The 17,378-nt window shown below is 41.4% G+C and overlaps 1 protein-coding gene across 3 annotated transcripts; it reads right to left on the bottom strand.

The window, feature by feature from the left end:
- Positions 1-446: 446 nt before the first annotated feature.
- On the bottom strand, positions 447-14,462 carry GRSF1 (G-rich RNA sequence binding factor 1). 3 transcript variants are annotated; one of them, XM_032843750.1, is made up of 10 exons: positions 14,009-14,462; positions 11,356-11,512; positions 10,003-10,158; positions 9,231-9,374; positions 8,423-8,558; positions 6,549-6,733; positions 5,424-5,545; positions 3,748-3,883; positions 3,327-3,401; positions 447-1,880 (listed from the first exon to the last, which is right to left on the bottom strand). In XM_032843750.1, the coding sequence occupies exons 1-9, from the start codon at positions 14,360-14,362 to the stop codon at positions 3,352-3,354; spliced, it is 1,440 nt and encodes a 479-aa protein (XP_032699641.1). In that variant the 5' UTR covers positions 14,363-14,462; the 3' UTR covers positions 447-1,880; positions 3,327-3,351. The 3 variants fall into 3 exon arrangements, with proteins under 3 accessions (XP_032699641.1, XP_032699578.1, XP_032699718.1); XM_032843687.1 differs by having other exon boundaries at positions 447-1,876; positions 3,326-3,401; positions 14,009-14,461; XM_032843827.1 differs by lacking the exon at positions 14,009-14,462 and adding an exon at positions 13,713-13,733 and having other exon boundaries at positions 447-1,876; positions 3,326-3,401.
- Positions 14,463-17,378: the final 2,916 nt, after the last annotated feature.

The raw sequence follows: 17,378 nt of genomic DNA, 5'->3' as shown, positions 1-17,378 counted from the left end.
GATGACTTCCCGAGAATGGCCACCTTTTGTACTGAGCCCTCAGCCACTAATGTGGCAAGACAACCGGTGCCACCTTCATGCTTACCCACCACATAACATCTTGATGATTTTGCTCTCATTCTTTTCCTAGAGCTGTACAAATGATATTCATTAGTTTTAAAATAATTGCAAATGATTTAATTTCTCACCAACCCCAATCCCAACAGTCCCTATAGATTTTTTCCATAGCAAATAAGATACATACTGCTAAACAGAGAAAAGAGCATATTCTAATAGATCACACAGCCACAGACACCCCTTCTGATAGCCTGCTATACTCAGCCCCATGAGAACACATTTCTACTTTAGTAATACTGAAAATGGTTAGATGCTTAATGAAGTCATGTTCATATGGGATGATAGAAATACAAACGAAAATTACAATTTCTTCTCATACCATACCAGGATTTGATGTAACAAAAATATATTTGGTTGATAGACACACTCCAAAATAAATACTCTTAGGTAATCTGCAGCCTGAAAGAAGCCTTCATTTATTGACTACTTACAGTACAGTGATTTCACATCTTGGCTGGTAATCAGAGATGGTTATGTATTAAGGGAGAGAAGGCGTCATCTCTCTTCCAGGTATCACCTCTCAGAAATCGGGGCTAATTCAATTTTAAGAACTAGAATTGTATCTCCTGGTAACTATGTGGCAGTCGTCACCCTGAGAACAGGAACAAGGCAAAGAAAGTATACAGGACTTTGATTCTCCTACACAGGTGCACGTAAAGTTAGTTTATTAAGGACTACATTTTGAAGCCAGCCATTTTGATCCAATATTTAAATAACAAGCTGTTTAATATTAAAGCAGAAGGTACTGTCACAATGTGACAGAAGTACAGCTTTATCCATAAACCCTTCACACAGTTATACATTAAATGCTATTTTTATTTAAGCAAGGCACCCCTACTTGTTCTAAAATATGGGATGTGCTATCCCACTGAAAAAGCAAAATGAGGAGACAGATTTTTTTTCCTCTCAGGAGCTGGTTTAAATTCAAGTGAAGCCATTAACGTCCTTACCAGTCAGGACTGTTTTGACATGTCACTTCACAGTTTGAGACTAACAAACACCCTTAAGGTTTACCCACAATCAAAAAAAATTGGGAGGTGAGTGTTCAAAGAACTTTTAAGACTAGAATTCTCTCCTTACGGATACAGGCACCAAAGTCAAATGCCTTTAGCACAAGGCTTAGAAAGGCAAACATTTCTAAAGACATAAAACTGCCAAATTGTTGTCACTTACACTCACTAACCTGTGGTACTTATTTCTGGTTTTCTTTTTTTTTAAATTTCTACTCCTACCTAAATAATCTAATACACCTAAAATTAAAACTACTCTGCCAAACCTTAATGATTGAAAGGTCTGAAACGTTTCCTTGCTTTGGTGAGTATTTGGTTAAAATAAATCAGTATTTCATTCCAGAGAAGTTTTACATCAGAGCCTTAATTCAGAGGCAAAAAGACAAAACCTCCAACAGAGCATTTGTAAAACAGGAGAAAGACTTTCAAGGACAGTACTGAATAAAAATATGTAGTCTTTTCATTGGGTAACACATCTTCTATGAAAACAAACTGTTTAATCATATATAACAGAAACCAGATTTTTAAATCAGATCTTGAACAGATTAAACAAAAATTTTAAATTTGTGGTTTATTTCATAATTTCAAACTGAATCTTTCCTTTTCTTAACAGTCCACTATGCAATTTGTCTTATAAGCAATTAACCCAAAACCCCCAAATCCTTTCTCTAGCAGCTGCTGCTACAAAACTGGAACTTTATATTCCACGTCCAAGAAAGATGTGCAAATGAAATGCTTCTTGCTTCATCCTGAAAATAAAAAGAAAAATGTTGTACATGGACTCAAAATGAAAAAGTGGTGCAAAGTAAATAAATAAAAGAAAAAGTGTTACCATACCATACTCTTTCCCAGACCATTTAGAATTACAAATTTAATAATTTTTTTAAAGTGGGCTTCATGCCTAGTGTGGAGCCCAACGAGGGGCTTGAACTCAAAACCATGAGATCGAGACCAGAGCTGTTATCAAGAGTTGGGGACACTTACCCAAATGACCTACCCAAGTGCCCCAATACTTTTTTTTCTGATTTAGTGCAAATCCATTTAGTGACAAATCCATTATGTTACAGTGAAGAAAATTAGACATTATTGTTTACATCCTGGTATAAAGACAAATTTTCAGAGTTGAGCACAAAATATATTTTACATAGATTTTAGCTAATATTTAACATCATAAGATTATGGGATTTTATATCCAAAAACAGCCTATGACAAATACAACTATGAACTATAGTAAAGAAATGCCTCATGTATTTCCAATAAATCATTAGTTAACTATCTCAAATGCACCACTATAAATAGAAAAATGATTATAATACATTAAAAGATTTTATGGGTAAATAAAAAATACCACATAACATTTAGTCAAGGGAGGGGACATCCAAACATTCAGTAGACTTGTCACACCTTAAGTTAACTCTATGAAATTGTGTACTTCCTAGGACAGACAACTATTTTCATAACACTTTCTTAGGAAAGAGATAGTGGTACATTAAGTGTAGATAATAATGAAAAATCCCAATTTCAAATGTATCATTTTTGTGTGTGTGTGTTTTTTTTATTAACATATAATGTATTATTTGCCCCAGGGCTACAGGTCTGTGAATCATCGGGCTTACACATCAAATTTATCATGTTAAACATTTTAATATCTTGGAACTAAGGAAATGTGTTTAAATTTTATAGGAAGAACGCATATATAAGCACATTTTCAGCGTAATATATAGATATTAAAGGTAAAAAATTATTTTTAGGCACACAGCAGGATGAACATTGGAGATGATGGCAAAAGATTCTATATGGGAAAAATACCCAAAGCCACTATTCAATCATAATGAATCCTATTTCCCAGGAGATTTTCATTCTTTATTTTGATGCTTGAGTTATCTTGATCAGTCTGATCAATATTAAGGGGCTCCTGAGTAGCACAGTCGGCTGAGCGTCCGACTCTTGATTTGGGCTCCAGTCATGATCTCAGGGTCATGGGATGGAGCTCTGCGTTGGGCCCTGTGCTCAGCACAGAGTCTGCTTCTCCCTCTCCTTCTGCTCCTTGCCCTGTGCACACATGCACACCTCCCGCCTCTCTCAAATAAATAAAATATTAAAAAAAAAAAAAGGTTTTCACCATATTACAAATTAGTGAGTTAATGCCTAATTTATCAATTGAAAATAATTCCCACAATTATACCTCTTAAATTTACCTTATTATCTAGAGTCCCTGGAAGTCTTATTTTCCCTTTGGACATGAATTCAGGAACAATTCAATATACCTATGATCTGAGAATGACAAGAAAAGATTCATTTTAAGGTGAAAATGGAGAAATAATAATATAAATTTTCTCATAGTTCAGACAGCAAGTCAAACCCTTTGTCCATTTCCTAATTAAAAACAAAAACAAAATTAAAAAACAAGCAAAAAAATATCGACCTCCACATAGAAATATGCAGGACAATTAGCAAACAAATGCTTCTCATTACAATATAGTGTTCTGTCCTTTTTACATTTAATTTAGGAGTATTAACAGAGCACAGTTTCCCAAAGAAAAAGTCTAGGCAAACTCCAAAACAGAGAAAGGTGAGGACAAACTGAGCACTGACAATGAACACCATGGGCAGCACTTACGAACATGGGACCGGTCCTTGAGCATAGCTGCAACAGCGTCCTCATGGGTATCGAAGTGCACGTCTGCTTCTCCAGTGGCCTTCCCATTGGAACTGTATTCCATGGTGATTCTAACAGGCTTCAGCGGAGCAAAGAACTAAACACAGAAGCCAGAAGGAACATAATGGTACTAGGTCCAATTTCTAGCAGTCTAAGACACTGCATTTTTGTTTCAGACGATGATTGATACACCCAAGACACTGTTCTTAGAAAATCTCTTTAAGCAACAAAGTAGTTACACATATACCATGTCTTCTGGCTTTTCTGATCCTCTGAGAACTCAAGGTCACATTTCAACTATCTGTTCACAGAAAAAAACTGTACAATACACAACACACCAAGAGTGCTCAAACTTTTCTATGCCAGCAAGGACCACTTTTGTTACTCCTCCCACATACATCCTTCCCTGTTTCTGAAGAGCGCCCATCTTTCATTTCTTAGTCATTTTTATATCAGATATGCACCTGCTCATCAGTTTTTTTACCAGCACTACACAAACAGAGGTACCACACTGAGTGGTTACCATTTCAAACCAAAGCAATAGAATGTAATGCTTTAATGAGATTGTGCGACCTCTGTCTGGTTTAAGATATGATTCCTATCAGGCTTTTTGAAATAATGAAGACAGGGGCGCCTGGATGGCTCAGTGGGTTAAAGCCTCTGCCTTCGGCTCGGGTCGTGATCCCAGGGTCTTGGGTGTGAGCCCCATTATCGAGCTCTCTGCTCAGCAGGAAGCCTGCTTCCCCATCTCTCTCTGCCTGATGCTCTGCCTACTTGTGATCTCTCTCTGTCAAATAAATCAATAAAATCTTTAAAAAAAAAAAAGAAAAGAAAAAGACAACTCAGAGGACCCACTACTAACTGAAGATTCTAGCTTTGGTTCTACCTTAATTAAGTATATGTTCTCAAATTCATGAAGTCAATATGGCTATTGTTTCCCTTCCTTTTCTTTTTTTTTTTTTTTTTTTTGAGATTTTATTATTTGACAGAGAAACACAGCAAGAGAGGGAACACAAGCAGGGGGAGTGGGAGAGGGAGAAGCAGGCTTCCCGCTAAGCAGGGAGCCCAATGAGGGGCTCAATCCCAGGACCCTGGGACCACAACCAGAGCCAAAGGCAGACGCTTAACAACTAAGCCACCCCGGCGCCCCTCTTTTCATACATTGTAATAAAATAAAAATATTTTTTTAAATTTCTTTCTCAAAATTAGGGAATCCTGAAGAATGCTACAAGCTTCTAAGCACTCAGGAGCACTGGGATTCTTGCTTAGTATATACCTCCCCCGTGACAAATTCCCTCTGGGTCTCAGTTTCCTAAACTCAAAAATGACTAAGTTGAACCAATTTAAAGAAAAAACAAACTTCCTTCCTTTGCATACTAAAGCTACATCATATTATTTTGTACCTACAAAATCCTCTTATCTTATACATTTGACCTTAAAATGTAATGAAGCCCATACTTCTCAGTTGAAGAAAGTAAGACAAGCTTCCACAACAAAGGGGACGCCTGCCACTTTAGTGTACAAAAATGGTTCAGAAATAGGGTATTTTCTTCTGTATCTTTCCCAAGTTAATATAAGTTTAATTTTAGGATTTTTGTTCCAAACCTATTAAGATTGGATATCTTACTGCCACACACGTTTATAATATCTTGGGCATTAGCTTGGAAAGGCAGTCCTCGCATGTGGACAAAATGCAGTGAAGATCCAGTCCCAAAGTCAGCAGCCTCTGGAAGCTTTTCCGACATCTCCTTAGGCAACTCTGAGAAGTGGAACAAAAAGCACCGTCAGTAACAGAAGAACTTCAAGAGTTATTAACATATTATAATTAGTTATGCCCTTCATGTCAAAATCCTCAATTCTTCCTGAACCAGTAAAGAAGAAGGGCTTTATTTTTAAAAGCAAAAATGTTCTGAAATTTCTGCCACCTAACAAATATCACCTGAACACCCATGAGGATTTAGTGCAAAGATTTAGTGCCTCAAACCACTACGAGATTACATAAAAACAGATATTTCTATAAAAACAGAAAGAAGGAAACATGATTATGAGTGAATAAAAGGGCAACAAACGTTCTGAGTTATAGGCACTTTAAAAAAAAGAATAAACATGGTAACGGGATAATTCCATGGCACGGGTTTAAAGTTTTATTTATTTGAGAGCAACCGTGCACCCACGAGAATGGGGGTGGGGGCAGAGGGAAAGAGAACCCTGAAGCAGACTCCCTGCTGAGCTTAGAGCCCAACGCAGGGCTCAATCCCAGGACCCCCATTCATGACCTGAGCAGAAATCAAGAGTCCACTGCTCAAACAACTGAGCCATTCAAGCAACCCACCATGGCATGAGTTGAAAAAAGATTCATCAAACTTCAAAGATCCCACATGTGGCTTTGGGGTTAGGAATCAGAGGAATAATTAAATACAGAGGCAAACAAAAGTTTTACTTTAGTCAACATTCAAGCTCTCTAACTATTCTTTTCTCACCTTAGTTTAAATGTTGACATTTTACATTCTTTTATTAATTTATGCCACGCAGCTTTGCATATGGAACCCACAAAAACAGTTATATAAAAACCTTTATGAAATAATTAAGCCCGTCTGCATATATTCTAAGTACATACTACACTCAAAGGCAGATAAATCTTCCAACTCAATTCCCTGGTCCCATAATCTAATAATTCCATACAAAGTGGTCGTAAAAAATATTTTAAATATCAAAACATACAAGACAGATTCAGTAAGTCTCACCAAGATGCAGGTCCTTACCTATTTCCTTCTCACTTTCAAAAGCTGTCATGGGTCGAATATCCTCACTTACTTCATGTTCTTCAAAGACCATTTCTGGCTCAGTTATATACTTAGCAGTAGGAGAAGATGCCATTTTCTTTCCCTTATGAGAACCAACATGTGTTCGGACTTCATTCCTTCTGCTTGGAAATATCTCTATATACCTGTATCAAAGCAAAAGTGAACAGACACAAATAATGCAAAGTAACTTTACACTGAAGTCATTTAAAATAGAACATGCACATATAATATTTCTGACAGTATAAAACAAAGTGTCCAAAGATAACAGATGAGAGAAAAAGACTAGATACAGATATTAGTCCCTGAAAAGTATTCTCAACAGAATGGGCCACGGATTTAATCTCCCCCACACTCCTGCCCAAGGCAACAGCTTTCTTCATACACATTTAATTAAGAGTATTTTCTATTCTGTTTTACTTCGTGAGAACAACTATGCCGAGACAAATTGTGTGTATGAAAATATCTGGTAAGAAGGGCTTTGTTTTTTACTGTCGGTTAACTATTTCTTAAAGCCTTACAAGACAATTCTGTGAAAATCAATGATATCTGTGTAAGATATTAAACGTCAGAGTACGTGAGGAGCTAAAATCCCCCAGAACTTCAACAAGACACCATCGAGAATTCGATGAACTAAATGTCGATTCTGACTTGTTATCTGCTTGGCAGTGGGATTGCCTATTAAATCCAAGCTTCTCAAACCAGTTTTTTTCTCAATACCGCTCTTCCAAATTAGGTTATTAAGCACAAATTACAAAAACCATTTGTATTTACAGATCTATAAAGATTAGATAGGCACTACTTCTTAATTTATTGAAGAGATTTATACACTGCCATAATCTTCCCACATAAAAATGTAACACTAATCTATTTGTTCTAAGACATGTTATAAGAAAATGTGAAGAGTACTAAAAGAAAATGGGAGAGGAGGGTGGTTTGCATACACATTTTTATTTTTAAAAAAATTTAATAAAGACCCCTGAATCAACTCTATACATAGATCCTGAAATACATGGCTTTGTAATAGCTCTTCATTTTTTTAAAACTTCAGCGGAGCCAAATAAAACAGCCAGAAAGCAGGAAAACAACAATCTAAAATCTGACACTTTTGAGTACTCCAAATTTGACACAATGAACCGCTCCAACACTAAAGCATCCCGTGTGATGTACAGCAATACCTACAGTGTATTATCTGTATCAAAATGTTAACCCAAATCAATTCAAGACTTCAGCTTTAACTTCCCATTTTCAGGAAGTAATAGAAGATACAAAGGAACAAAGTCACACCATAAAGAAGCAACAAGATCAACATAAAACATGAGACATTTTACAGGATGACTCAGTTTCTTCAGAAGTTAACTGCATTTTAAAAGGGAAAGGGAATAAAACTATACAGGTGAAGGAGACTTCTCAAGTTTAGGAGAACTATAGATATAACAATCAAATGCCATGCGTGGTCCCTATATAGATTCTGGAAGCAAAAGGAAAAAAAAAAAAAACAAAACACAAACATCTCTGAGGGGCACCTGGGTGGCTCAGTGAGCTGAGCGTCTGCCTCAGGCTCAGGTCATGGTCCGAGGATCCTGGGATTGAGCCCCTATTCGGGATCCTCGCTTGTGGGGACCCTGCTTCTCCCTCTCCTCCCAAGCTCAGTGCTCTCTAGCTTGTTCTCTCTCTCCAAAAACAAAACAAAACAAAAACAGTCCACAACTCTGAAAAGACAATTTTGGTATGGAAAATCGGGAAAGTGTGACTATGGACTGGCATTAGACCATAAATGACCGCTACTGTTGTTAGTACAGTACTTGAGCGTTATTAGAACCTGTTCCACTCACCGGGTACCAATTTCCTCCCTATGTTTCAATAGGGCTTGGTTGGCCATTTCTGGTTCTTCAAACTGTACATAGGCTTCCCCTGTTTTTCTCCTCCCTCTGTAGTCCATGACAAAAGTGATGTCTACTATATTCAGTCCTAGGACACCAAAAAAATTATTACAAATTTAGTGCTACTAACGGAAGCCTTTTTTATCCTTAGGATTAATACATTCATTCACATACCAGTAATTTTTTTTTTTATTAGTATAACCTAAGGCCTGTTTTGCTAATCTCTAAGTTGGATACATGCCTAAAGGAAAGAAAATTATTACGCAGCAAAGCTAATAACACCTACATATCTGTATTTCCAGAATATTTAGGATTCATGCAATCCATCTAAAATACACAATCTCTGGGGGAGGGGGGGGTTGGCCATTAATTATGGAGTAGGGGAAACAGGAATTTAGACTAACAACACTACTAATGTTACATTTTTCACAGCTAAGAACTAGACAATAATACTTTTAAATGATAAAAATTGTTACTTTCTTAGACAAATATGGCCACTCTTACAAGAGGTTATCTTCCTCAACAGTAAAACAAACCTGCATAAGGTAATTCTGAAATGTGACATCCTCCAAAGGTCAGCGTAATAGGTCAAAACACTTACGTAATCTATAAACATTGGTAACCTAAGTGCAGAGTTCTCCCCTAGAGAACCTAATACAATTGCATGCAGTTAACTAGGAAAAGGTTCATTTAAGATATAAAGAAAACAGTAAGGGGAGAAAAAAAATGAGGCCCCAAACATGATATAAGCAAAAAGCACCTGCAAAGAAGTCTACGATGTCTTTCTCATTGCAACTATACGGAAGTCCTCTCAAACGAACCACACCATCGTTTACCACAGGTGAGGACTTCACCTGTAGGCTCTTCATTAAGGCATCCACATCTTCATTGTTTATCTCGTACACTGCAAAGAAAAAGCACAGAAGCACGCACATTTCCATAGCAAAGGAAGGAGACATTAAAAAAGAAAAATCAAACTTAGTGGGTTATCCAAGAATGGAGAAGCCAGTATTTTTAATCTTTATGTACTTCTTTGGAGAAAATAACAAATGACATTTACTGAATATTTACTGTGTGCCAGCTGTGACTTATTTAAACATCCCAACTTGGGAGGTAAACTTGGTCAACATCCTCATTTTATAGATAGAAAATGAGATTATCTCTGTGTTTCATTTTCATACCCTGTAAAAGGGTGTATTCGTAACGCCTATCTCCTTCATTATTGCTAAGGATCAAATGAAACTGCCTTCGAAAGTACAGGCTGGGGACGCCTGGGTGGCTCAGTGGGTTAAGCCGCTGCCTTAGGCTCAGGTCATGATCCCAGGGTCCTAGGATCGAGTCCCATATCAGGCTCCTTGCTCAGCATGGAGCCTGCTTCTCTCTCTGCCTCTGCCTGCCGCTCTGCCTGCTTGTGTTCTCTCTCTCTCTCTCTCTCTCTGACAAATAAATAAATAAATAAAATCTTAAAAAAAAAAAAAAGAAAGTACAGGCTAAGGTTCTGATCACAAAAGCCAGAGCGTGACTTCACGTACCTTCCACATATCGTTGTCCCATGTACATGCGATGCTTTTCTAAGGCTTTTTGCACATCCTGCTCTGACTCCATTTCAATTAAGGCATCACCCCTTCGTTTCCCATCTCTGTTTAAGAGGAAGTGTATTCCATTCTCACCATTGCGGATTCTGCAGTCTGAAAGTACGGCAGTGAAATCAAAACCAGAAACCAAACTTTTAGCTCAATTATACAAGTCACGAGAATGCAATCCTCCGATTCCAACAACAAAGCAAAGCATGAATCACAATGTCTATCCTATTCCGTACAGAAACCCCCATCGCTGAAGGCATCCAAACGCTAATGAGATGGTAGTCTATACACTGTTCCATTTTCTTTTCTTTTTTTTTTTAAAGATTTTTATTTATTTATTTGACAGAGAGAGAGAGAGAGCAAGCACAAGCAGGGGGAATGGCAGGCAGGGGAGAAACAGGCTCCCCACTCAGCAAGGAGCCTGATGTGGAGCTCGATCCCAGGACCCTGAGATCATGACCTGAGCCCAAGGCAGCTGCTCTGTGCTTTGTAGGAAGGGAAGTCTGCTTGTCCTTCTGCCCCTCTCCTGACTCATGCCAGCTCGCTCTCGCTCTCTCTCAGATAAATGAACAAAATCTTTTTAAAAAAACAAATAGGGGCACCTGGGCGGCTCAGCGGGTTAAAGCCTCTGCCTTCAGCTCAGGTCATGATCCCAGGGTCCTGGGATCGAGCCCCACATCGGGCTCTCTGCTCGGCAGGGAGCCTGCTTCCTCCTCTCTCTCTGCCTGCCTCGCTGCCTACTTGTGATCTCTCTCTGTCAAATAAATAAATAAAATCTTTAAAAAAATAAAATAAAATAAAAAATAAAGCCCCCTTTTTTTAAAAGATTTATTGTATTTACTTCTGTGAGAGAGAGAAACTGCAAGTGGGGGAAAGCGGAGGGAGAGAATCCTCAGGCAGGGTTCCCCCACTGAGCATGAAGCCAGACTCGGGGCTCAATCCCGGGACCCTGAGATCATGACCTGAGCTGAAATCAAGCTGAACCGTTAGCTGACTGAGTGACTCAGGCATCCCCTAAGAGCCTTTTAAGAGGAAAATTAAAAATCATAGTGAGATACAGAACTTAAAAATTAATCACAGATATGTAAACATTCCAAAAGTGTTATTAAGGAAATTACATCACTTGACACTAAGCAATCTTGTATTCTAAATGTATGTGTTACATAAAGAGCTATGCTGAACTGGTTTTGCGGTTTGGTTAAGTACATACCAAAATTTCTGGAGAAAACTGGTTTCTACCATGTTGTGAGACTACCTCGCACTCAAACAAAATTACGTATCTCAAACACACATAGAATATACCTGAGAAAAAGTTAACCACGTCTTCTATAGTGCACGACCAGGGCAATCCTTGAGCTCGAATGAGATAAACATCATCCACTTCTTCTCCTAACTTGGACGAAGCCAACTCATACTCAGGGAGAGGAGGGAGGTCTTCCAGGTACGTAGTTTTGGACTCCTTCCGAGATAAATGAAGAAAAGTAAAAATATTTCTTTGAACAACCTTACTGGGAACACGTTTATTTCTGCAAACCAATGCCCTGGATGTTATTCTTAAGGGACAGTTACTATTTCAGAGGCAAGAAATAAACTTCACAAATCTAACGCATCCTTTTTTGGCTTAAATTATACATTCTAAACCAACAAGCAGGTATATCCCAATGACTTTGCAGGACATAAATTTCATCCAGGGCTTGTTTTTTAAATTATCGGTCCCGAATTACACCTAATAATAGTGTTTTAGTTAAGGCAGGACAAGAAGGGTCCCTTCAGTTGGACAAATATGAATGCTTCCTACTCACCGTGTGTGGTATTAGGCTCTCATCCCAAAGAGCTTATCATCTAGACTAAGACGAGCATTACAAGACAGGATGCTTTATGAGCTACAATTAAGATACAAGATTATTAGGAATCCAAAACAGAACACTAACAGAAGAGTCAAGACATAAGATGTGCCTCAAAGGAAGCACAGAATTTTGACAGCAATATATAAAGCATTCCAGTTTGAGAGGTGAGGGGAAGAAGCAATATGAATGAACAAAAGCCTGTTTGCAAAACAGCAATAATCCCATTTGGCTCCACTGCAGGGTACAATTAGGAGCCAAAGAAGATGAGCTGGCAAAAGGAACTTGGTACCATACAACAGAGGGACTTGAATGTCAAGCTCAATGTGTCCCCTTCACCCAGTAGGCAAGAAAGAGTTAATAAAAGACATTTCGGAGTGGGTAAAATATGGAGAGAGCAGGGTGTTTGGAAAGAGTAGTCTGTCAACTGGTAAATCAGACCAACTGAGTGAGGAAAAATCCTAAGAGGCAAAAGCAGTAGTGTAAGATAACAAGAGCCTGAGACATCCCTCAAGAACTGTATTTTACAAGATTCAGCAAAAACTGGAATTTAACAAGATTCCAGTCAGCACTACAACCATAACCAGGAATGACAACGGCAGTTTTAAGACTGGTACTCTTTGGGTACTCTCTGGGGCTGAAGAAAAAGATTCCTTTGTACCATCCCACAGTTTACACTAAGACTTACCTCTCTACCTACAAGGAGCCCATGATAAATGGAAACCTCGAGCAGATGTCTTTTCCCTACTTCATAAAAATGCAACAAGCACTACGAATCAATGTGGAAAGACAGCTCGGGCTCTCAGTCAAGCGACTTGCAATCTGTCATGCTAAGGAGGTACTTCACGCCTTTGCAGGTTCCCATCATTTTCATGAAGACGTCCATATAATGTTAGGAAGTCAATGATAAATCTGAGCACAGCGTCTAGCACTAGGAGAGGCTCAACAGCTATCACTACAGTCGATTTCATAGGAAACAAACAAACAAGAGAGTAGCCACCTCGCAAAGGCCTCTTAGAGATAGTCTGTGTTTTTTAATAAAGGTAACGTTCCCCATTTTCCCAGAATTCCACACGCATCACCAGCTTTTACCGAAAAGGGCAGCACAAAGTATTGGGCCAGGATTCCAATCAATTAGCTCAGCCGCGGGCAGACAGAAGCCACGCTGACGAGCCTCCCGGTTTCCCTAAGTTCGAGGAGAAGCCCAAACTGAATTAAGAGAACTACGATCCGAGAGATCAGGAGGTGGGTCGTGAAAACGTGAGCTGATGCTTCCCAGATACCACGTTCACGAGCAGGAAAGAGGGCTTCCCACACGGCACACAAGATTCGCAATCGGAGTTCTTAAAGGGCACACGGACTTCAGAAAACACCGTACATCCACTCCCGGGTCCCCACGTCCCGGCCCCACCTCCAGGCGCCCGCTCTTCTAGCCACCCCCCAGCCCCGAATCGGTCTCCACGCTGTCCTCCCTGTCGGCGGCGACCCATGGCCCTAAAGGTCCTTCTGCTAGAGGAGGTGGAAGTGCAGGGGTGACCTTCAGCGAAGTGGGGCAGCCCGCCTCTCCCCGGCGGCACGAGACAGAGAGGGAGCGCGGGCCCCGAGCCTCCTTCCCCTCGGACCCGGCCCACGTCAGTCAGTGCGGGGACCTTCCCCTCAGCAGGCTTCGAGGCGCGCCGGGGCCGCCTAGGCCTCTCGCTCCGGCCGCACAGAAACTCCCAACCCTCGGCGGGTCCGGCCTCCCAACTTCACAAGCGGCGTGCGGAGAGCGACAGGGAAGCGGGGTGGGGGCGCCCACAGCCTCACACAACCTACCATGGGCCGGCGGGAAACAAGGCCTCAACATTCACCCCTAGCCACACTTACACTGCCCAACCGACCAGAGACTCGAGAGAACAAAACAAGGAGAAAACCCGAGGCCTGGGCGAGCGTCCCTTGTTCTGGGGCCCAATAGGAGGACTGGGCGGGCGGGGGTGGGGGGAGGCTGCGCGGCGCGTGCCGCGGATCCCCGGGCGTGCACGCGAGGGGCCGGCCGAGGGGCGCGGGAGCGCGCGCGCGCGCGCGCGGCCGGGGAAGGGTCCTGCGCGCGGGCCCTCGCGGCGCCCACGTACCTGGCTGTAGCTCCGCGCCGGGCCCGCGGCCGCGGCCAGCGACTGCGACAGCAGAGGGGCACGCAGGGCCGGGTAAGAAGCCGCGGCCGCGGCGGCGGCGGAGGCGGCCGCGGGGGGAGGCCCCGCCAGCCTCCCGGCGGACGGAGGCCCGGTCTGGAGGCCCCGCGTGTGAGAGGCGGCGGCCGCGGCGGCCCCGAGCAGCAGCAGCAGGCGGCGACGGCCCGAGACGCCCGAGGGGAAGGAGCCGGCGGCCGAGTAGAAAGGCAGGCAGGCGGCGCCGGTGCGCCGGCAGCTGCTGCAGTTGCAGCCGCAGCCCCGGAGCAGCGCCCCGAGCACCCAGCGCGTCCCGGCCATGGACTCCGGAGGCGGCGCGGGGCCTGGAGGCGGCTGCGGCTGCAGCGCGAGCGGAGGGGGAGTGGAATCCAGGGCCGGGGAGGGGGCGCCAGGCACATGCGCCGCCGGCACCCGGGGCCGCGGCGAGTCGGGAGGAGGCGGAGGAGAGCGCGCGGCTCCGCCCGGTCTCCGCCCTCGGGGCGGGGCTGCCGGCCGACCAGGCGGGGCCGCGGGGACCCGGGGACTGCAGCCCCGCTGCTCTTTCCCCGGCCGGGCACTGAGGCCCGGGGAGAACGGAGCGGGTCCCCTCTTGCTCTGGGGAGGGCGGAGACACGGGACGCCGGCTGAGCGACGCCCCGCACTGTCCCCCCGAAGCGCGTGACTCGAGGGGCGAAAGGGCCGTTTCTGAAAAGAATTGTTACAAAGAGGTTGGGATAATATCGAAAGTGTAGTACCCCCGAAACTTGAGGTGGAAGGTCAGCTTTCTTTGTTTTAAAATGAAATATATAGATACCCATATGCCGATAATGTATAGAGCAAAAATAAAGCCTCCTCTAATAAATTAGTGCACAGGCAGAGGTTTGCAAAAAGGCTGGTTGTAGTTTTCCTCATCCTGAGACCCGTCTAAGGTTAATGGGCAAAGGGAGTACTGAGAGTTAAAAAATAGAAAAATCTGAAAAATTTAAAGCTTTTTATTAAGGAAAATCTCAAAGTATACTGAACTTCCAGAATTTCAGAAATTTATTTTTTCTTTTTTCAGTCTTGTATCTGTCACCACCACCATGCCGCAAACATTTTTTTCTTTTGCTGGAATATTTTAAAGCAAACCCCAGAGATCATGTCAGCGCCCCTTTCAGCAACACCTTGAAGTGATCCGGACTTTAAAAAAAGAAGAAAAAAACAGGATGACTCTTGGATTAGTTGTTTTGAAGTATTCAAGAAAATTGTGTTTAAAATTTGAGTTGTTTACTCTGGCCTACTCTTAGGAAAAGGAAAGTTCAATATTTCCCAGAAAACCCTTTCCCCACCAAAAAAGCAAAGAGCAGGAAAAAAATCTGATTGGCTTGGCTTTGTGGATTTGAAGTATCAAAGAAGGGGTTTCCTCATCTGCAAGATTTAAAAATCCGAGAGGTGGTTTTTTTTTTTTTTTTATCTTCCATTCAAGCAGGAAAATGGGTTAGCCCATCATAACAGATTATCACTAAATCATAATCTGCAAACATGTTAGGGATTCTGCCTATATTGACTCTTGCCTTCATTTTCTTAATAGCGGAAGCCATCGTGCATAATCCACAAATCTGAATGGATGAGCAACTAAATACATAGAATGAAATCTTGCAGATTATAATCAGGAGTAACACCAAAGTATTAAATAAAAAGTCTCAGTTTTTACTTACAGGAAGTTGGGAGAATACAAGGGAGAAAAGAAACTAATTTTGAACAATTATTCAATTATCTAAAAAACATTTACTAAGTGCTTTCTGTGTTCCAGGCATGATGCTATGCCGTGTGCAATCAGGGTATAATAATAGGTTTACAGACCAAATATCAAAGTGATGTTTAGGTTTTTATGTATGTCTAGATTATAGAAAGAATAACAGGCTTTGTAAATTGCAACTAATGACTTACGGAACACCAGTTTTAAAAGCTGTATTAAATATTATTTTAACCCAAATAAATATAGCCCTCTTTAGTGCCAGTTAAACTTTTATTATGGAAATAAGACTTTTGGACAAAAAATTTAAGACACTGTTGACGAGAGTGGTGACAAAGAAGATGAAGAGGGAAGACAAATTTTAGGAGGTAAAATCAATAGGATTTGAGGTTAGATTAGAGAGGGAGATAGTGTTTTCTGTAATTGTGTTATTGTTTGGAGTTGGGAGAGATGTGTGGGGACAACTTTTCATCCCTGGGCATGTTTAGAAATCAATGTAGAAATACTGGAAGCCAATCAACCCCATTTCTGTTAAGCCAGAGAAGACTGTCGTAGAAATATTCGTTTGAGAATTGTCAGTATAGATGAAGCTTCTGGTTTGGATGAGATTGCTAGGACCAAGTTGGAGTGAGAAGGCCTAGAAACAAATGACGTACTACAACCGTGAATGCCCTGTAGAGGAAAATAGACTTGCAAGGAGAGAGAGAAGGAAAAGAAAGAGAATTAAGAGCAAATTAAAGAAAGCCAGCAGAGTGTTTCTCTGGAAGTGAGTAGGGAGTATCTTAACAGTGCCAAGTCCTTACTAAGATCATTACTTACTTGTCAATTGAGATGAGAAAAAAAGTGTCTTGGATTTAGTGATATGGAAAGCCTTCAGTCATCTTGTCTACAGATGTTTGGGGGTAGTGATAGCAGAGGCCAGAATAGAGCAGGGGTGAGGAAATGGAGATTGAAGTGCAAAATAAGTTTGATTCTGTAGGTAAGAAAAGGATAAGGCAGTAAAGGAACTTTAGGTCAAAAGTGGGTTTTGTTTTTCTTGTTTGAATTAAATTGGGTTAGATTAGAGCATGTTGAAATGGTGTTGGGAAAGGATTCAGTTGCTATGGATTTAATTGAGTAATCAAGAGAAAATAGGCATAATTGATGTGTGGGTTCCTAGAAGGGTGAGAGAGGATAGGTATCAAAGCTCAGGTGCAGAGATTACCTTTACATGGGAGAGAGCTCTGCAGTTTCCCTAATTAACTGTAAAGCATATTGTTCTTCTGGTACACTTAGCAGTTACAGTACAATATACAGAGTAGCACTAACAGAACATTGACCTCCTTCTTTCCTGAGAATTTATGAGGTAGAGCCATTTAAATTGGTGGAAAGAAACACTGTATAGATTTGGGAGAGTAAGGAGAAGGACTGAGAAAAACAATCACCTCCCATTGCTAGGAAAGAATTTTCAAAAGAAGTCCTCTTAATTCTAAAGAGCACATTATTTGTAGCTGGGAGAGGACCTGGAAGGGGATGATTGTTCTTACTAAGAAAGAAATGAAGGAACACATTTTATTGTTAGTGCCCCTTAATTCCTGGAGGTGAACACACTTTTCTTCTGAT

The sequence above is a fragment of the Lontra canadensis genome, unplaced genomic scaffold, assembly GCF_010015895.1.
Source record: "Lontra canadensis isolate GAN:19392208 unplaced genomic scaffold, GSC_riverotter_1.0 scaffold1, whole genome shotgun sequence".
Taxonomy (NCBI): domain Eukaryota; kingdom Metazoa; phylum Chordata; class Mammalia; order Carnivora; family Mustelidae; genus Lontra; species Lontra canadensis.
This window is presented reverse-complemented; position numbering and strand designations above follow the sequence as displayed.

Excerpts from the sequence above, each read along its gene's own strand:
- GRSF1 (XM_032843750.1), bottom strand. The coding sequence starts at position 14,362 with ATGGCCGGGACGCGCTGGGTGCTCGGGGCGCTGCTCCGGGGCTGCGGC. Across the intron at positions 10,159-11,355 it reads CGTGGTTAACTTTTTCTCAG|ACTGCAGAATCCGCAATGGT; the intron begins GTATATTCTATG and ends CCGTACTTTCAG. Across the intron at positions 5,546-6,548 it reads TGAAAGTGAGAAGGAAATAG|AGTTGCCTAAGGAGATGTCG; the intron begins GTAAGGACCTGC and ends TCCACTTCTCAG.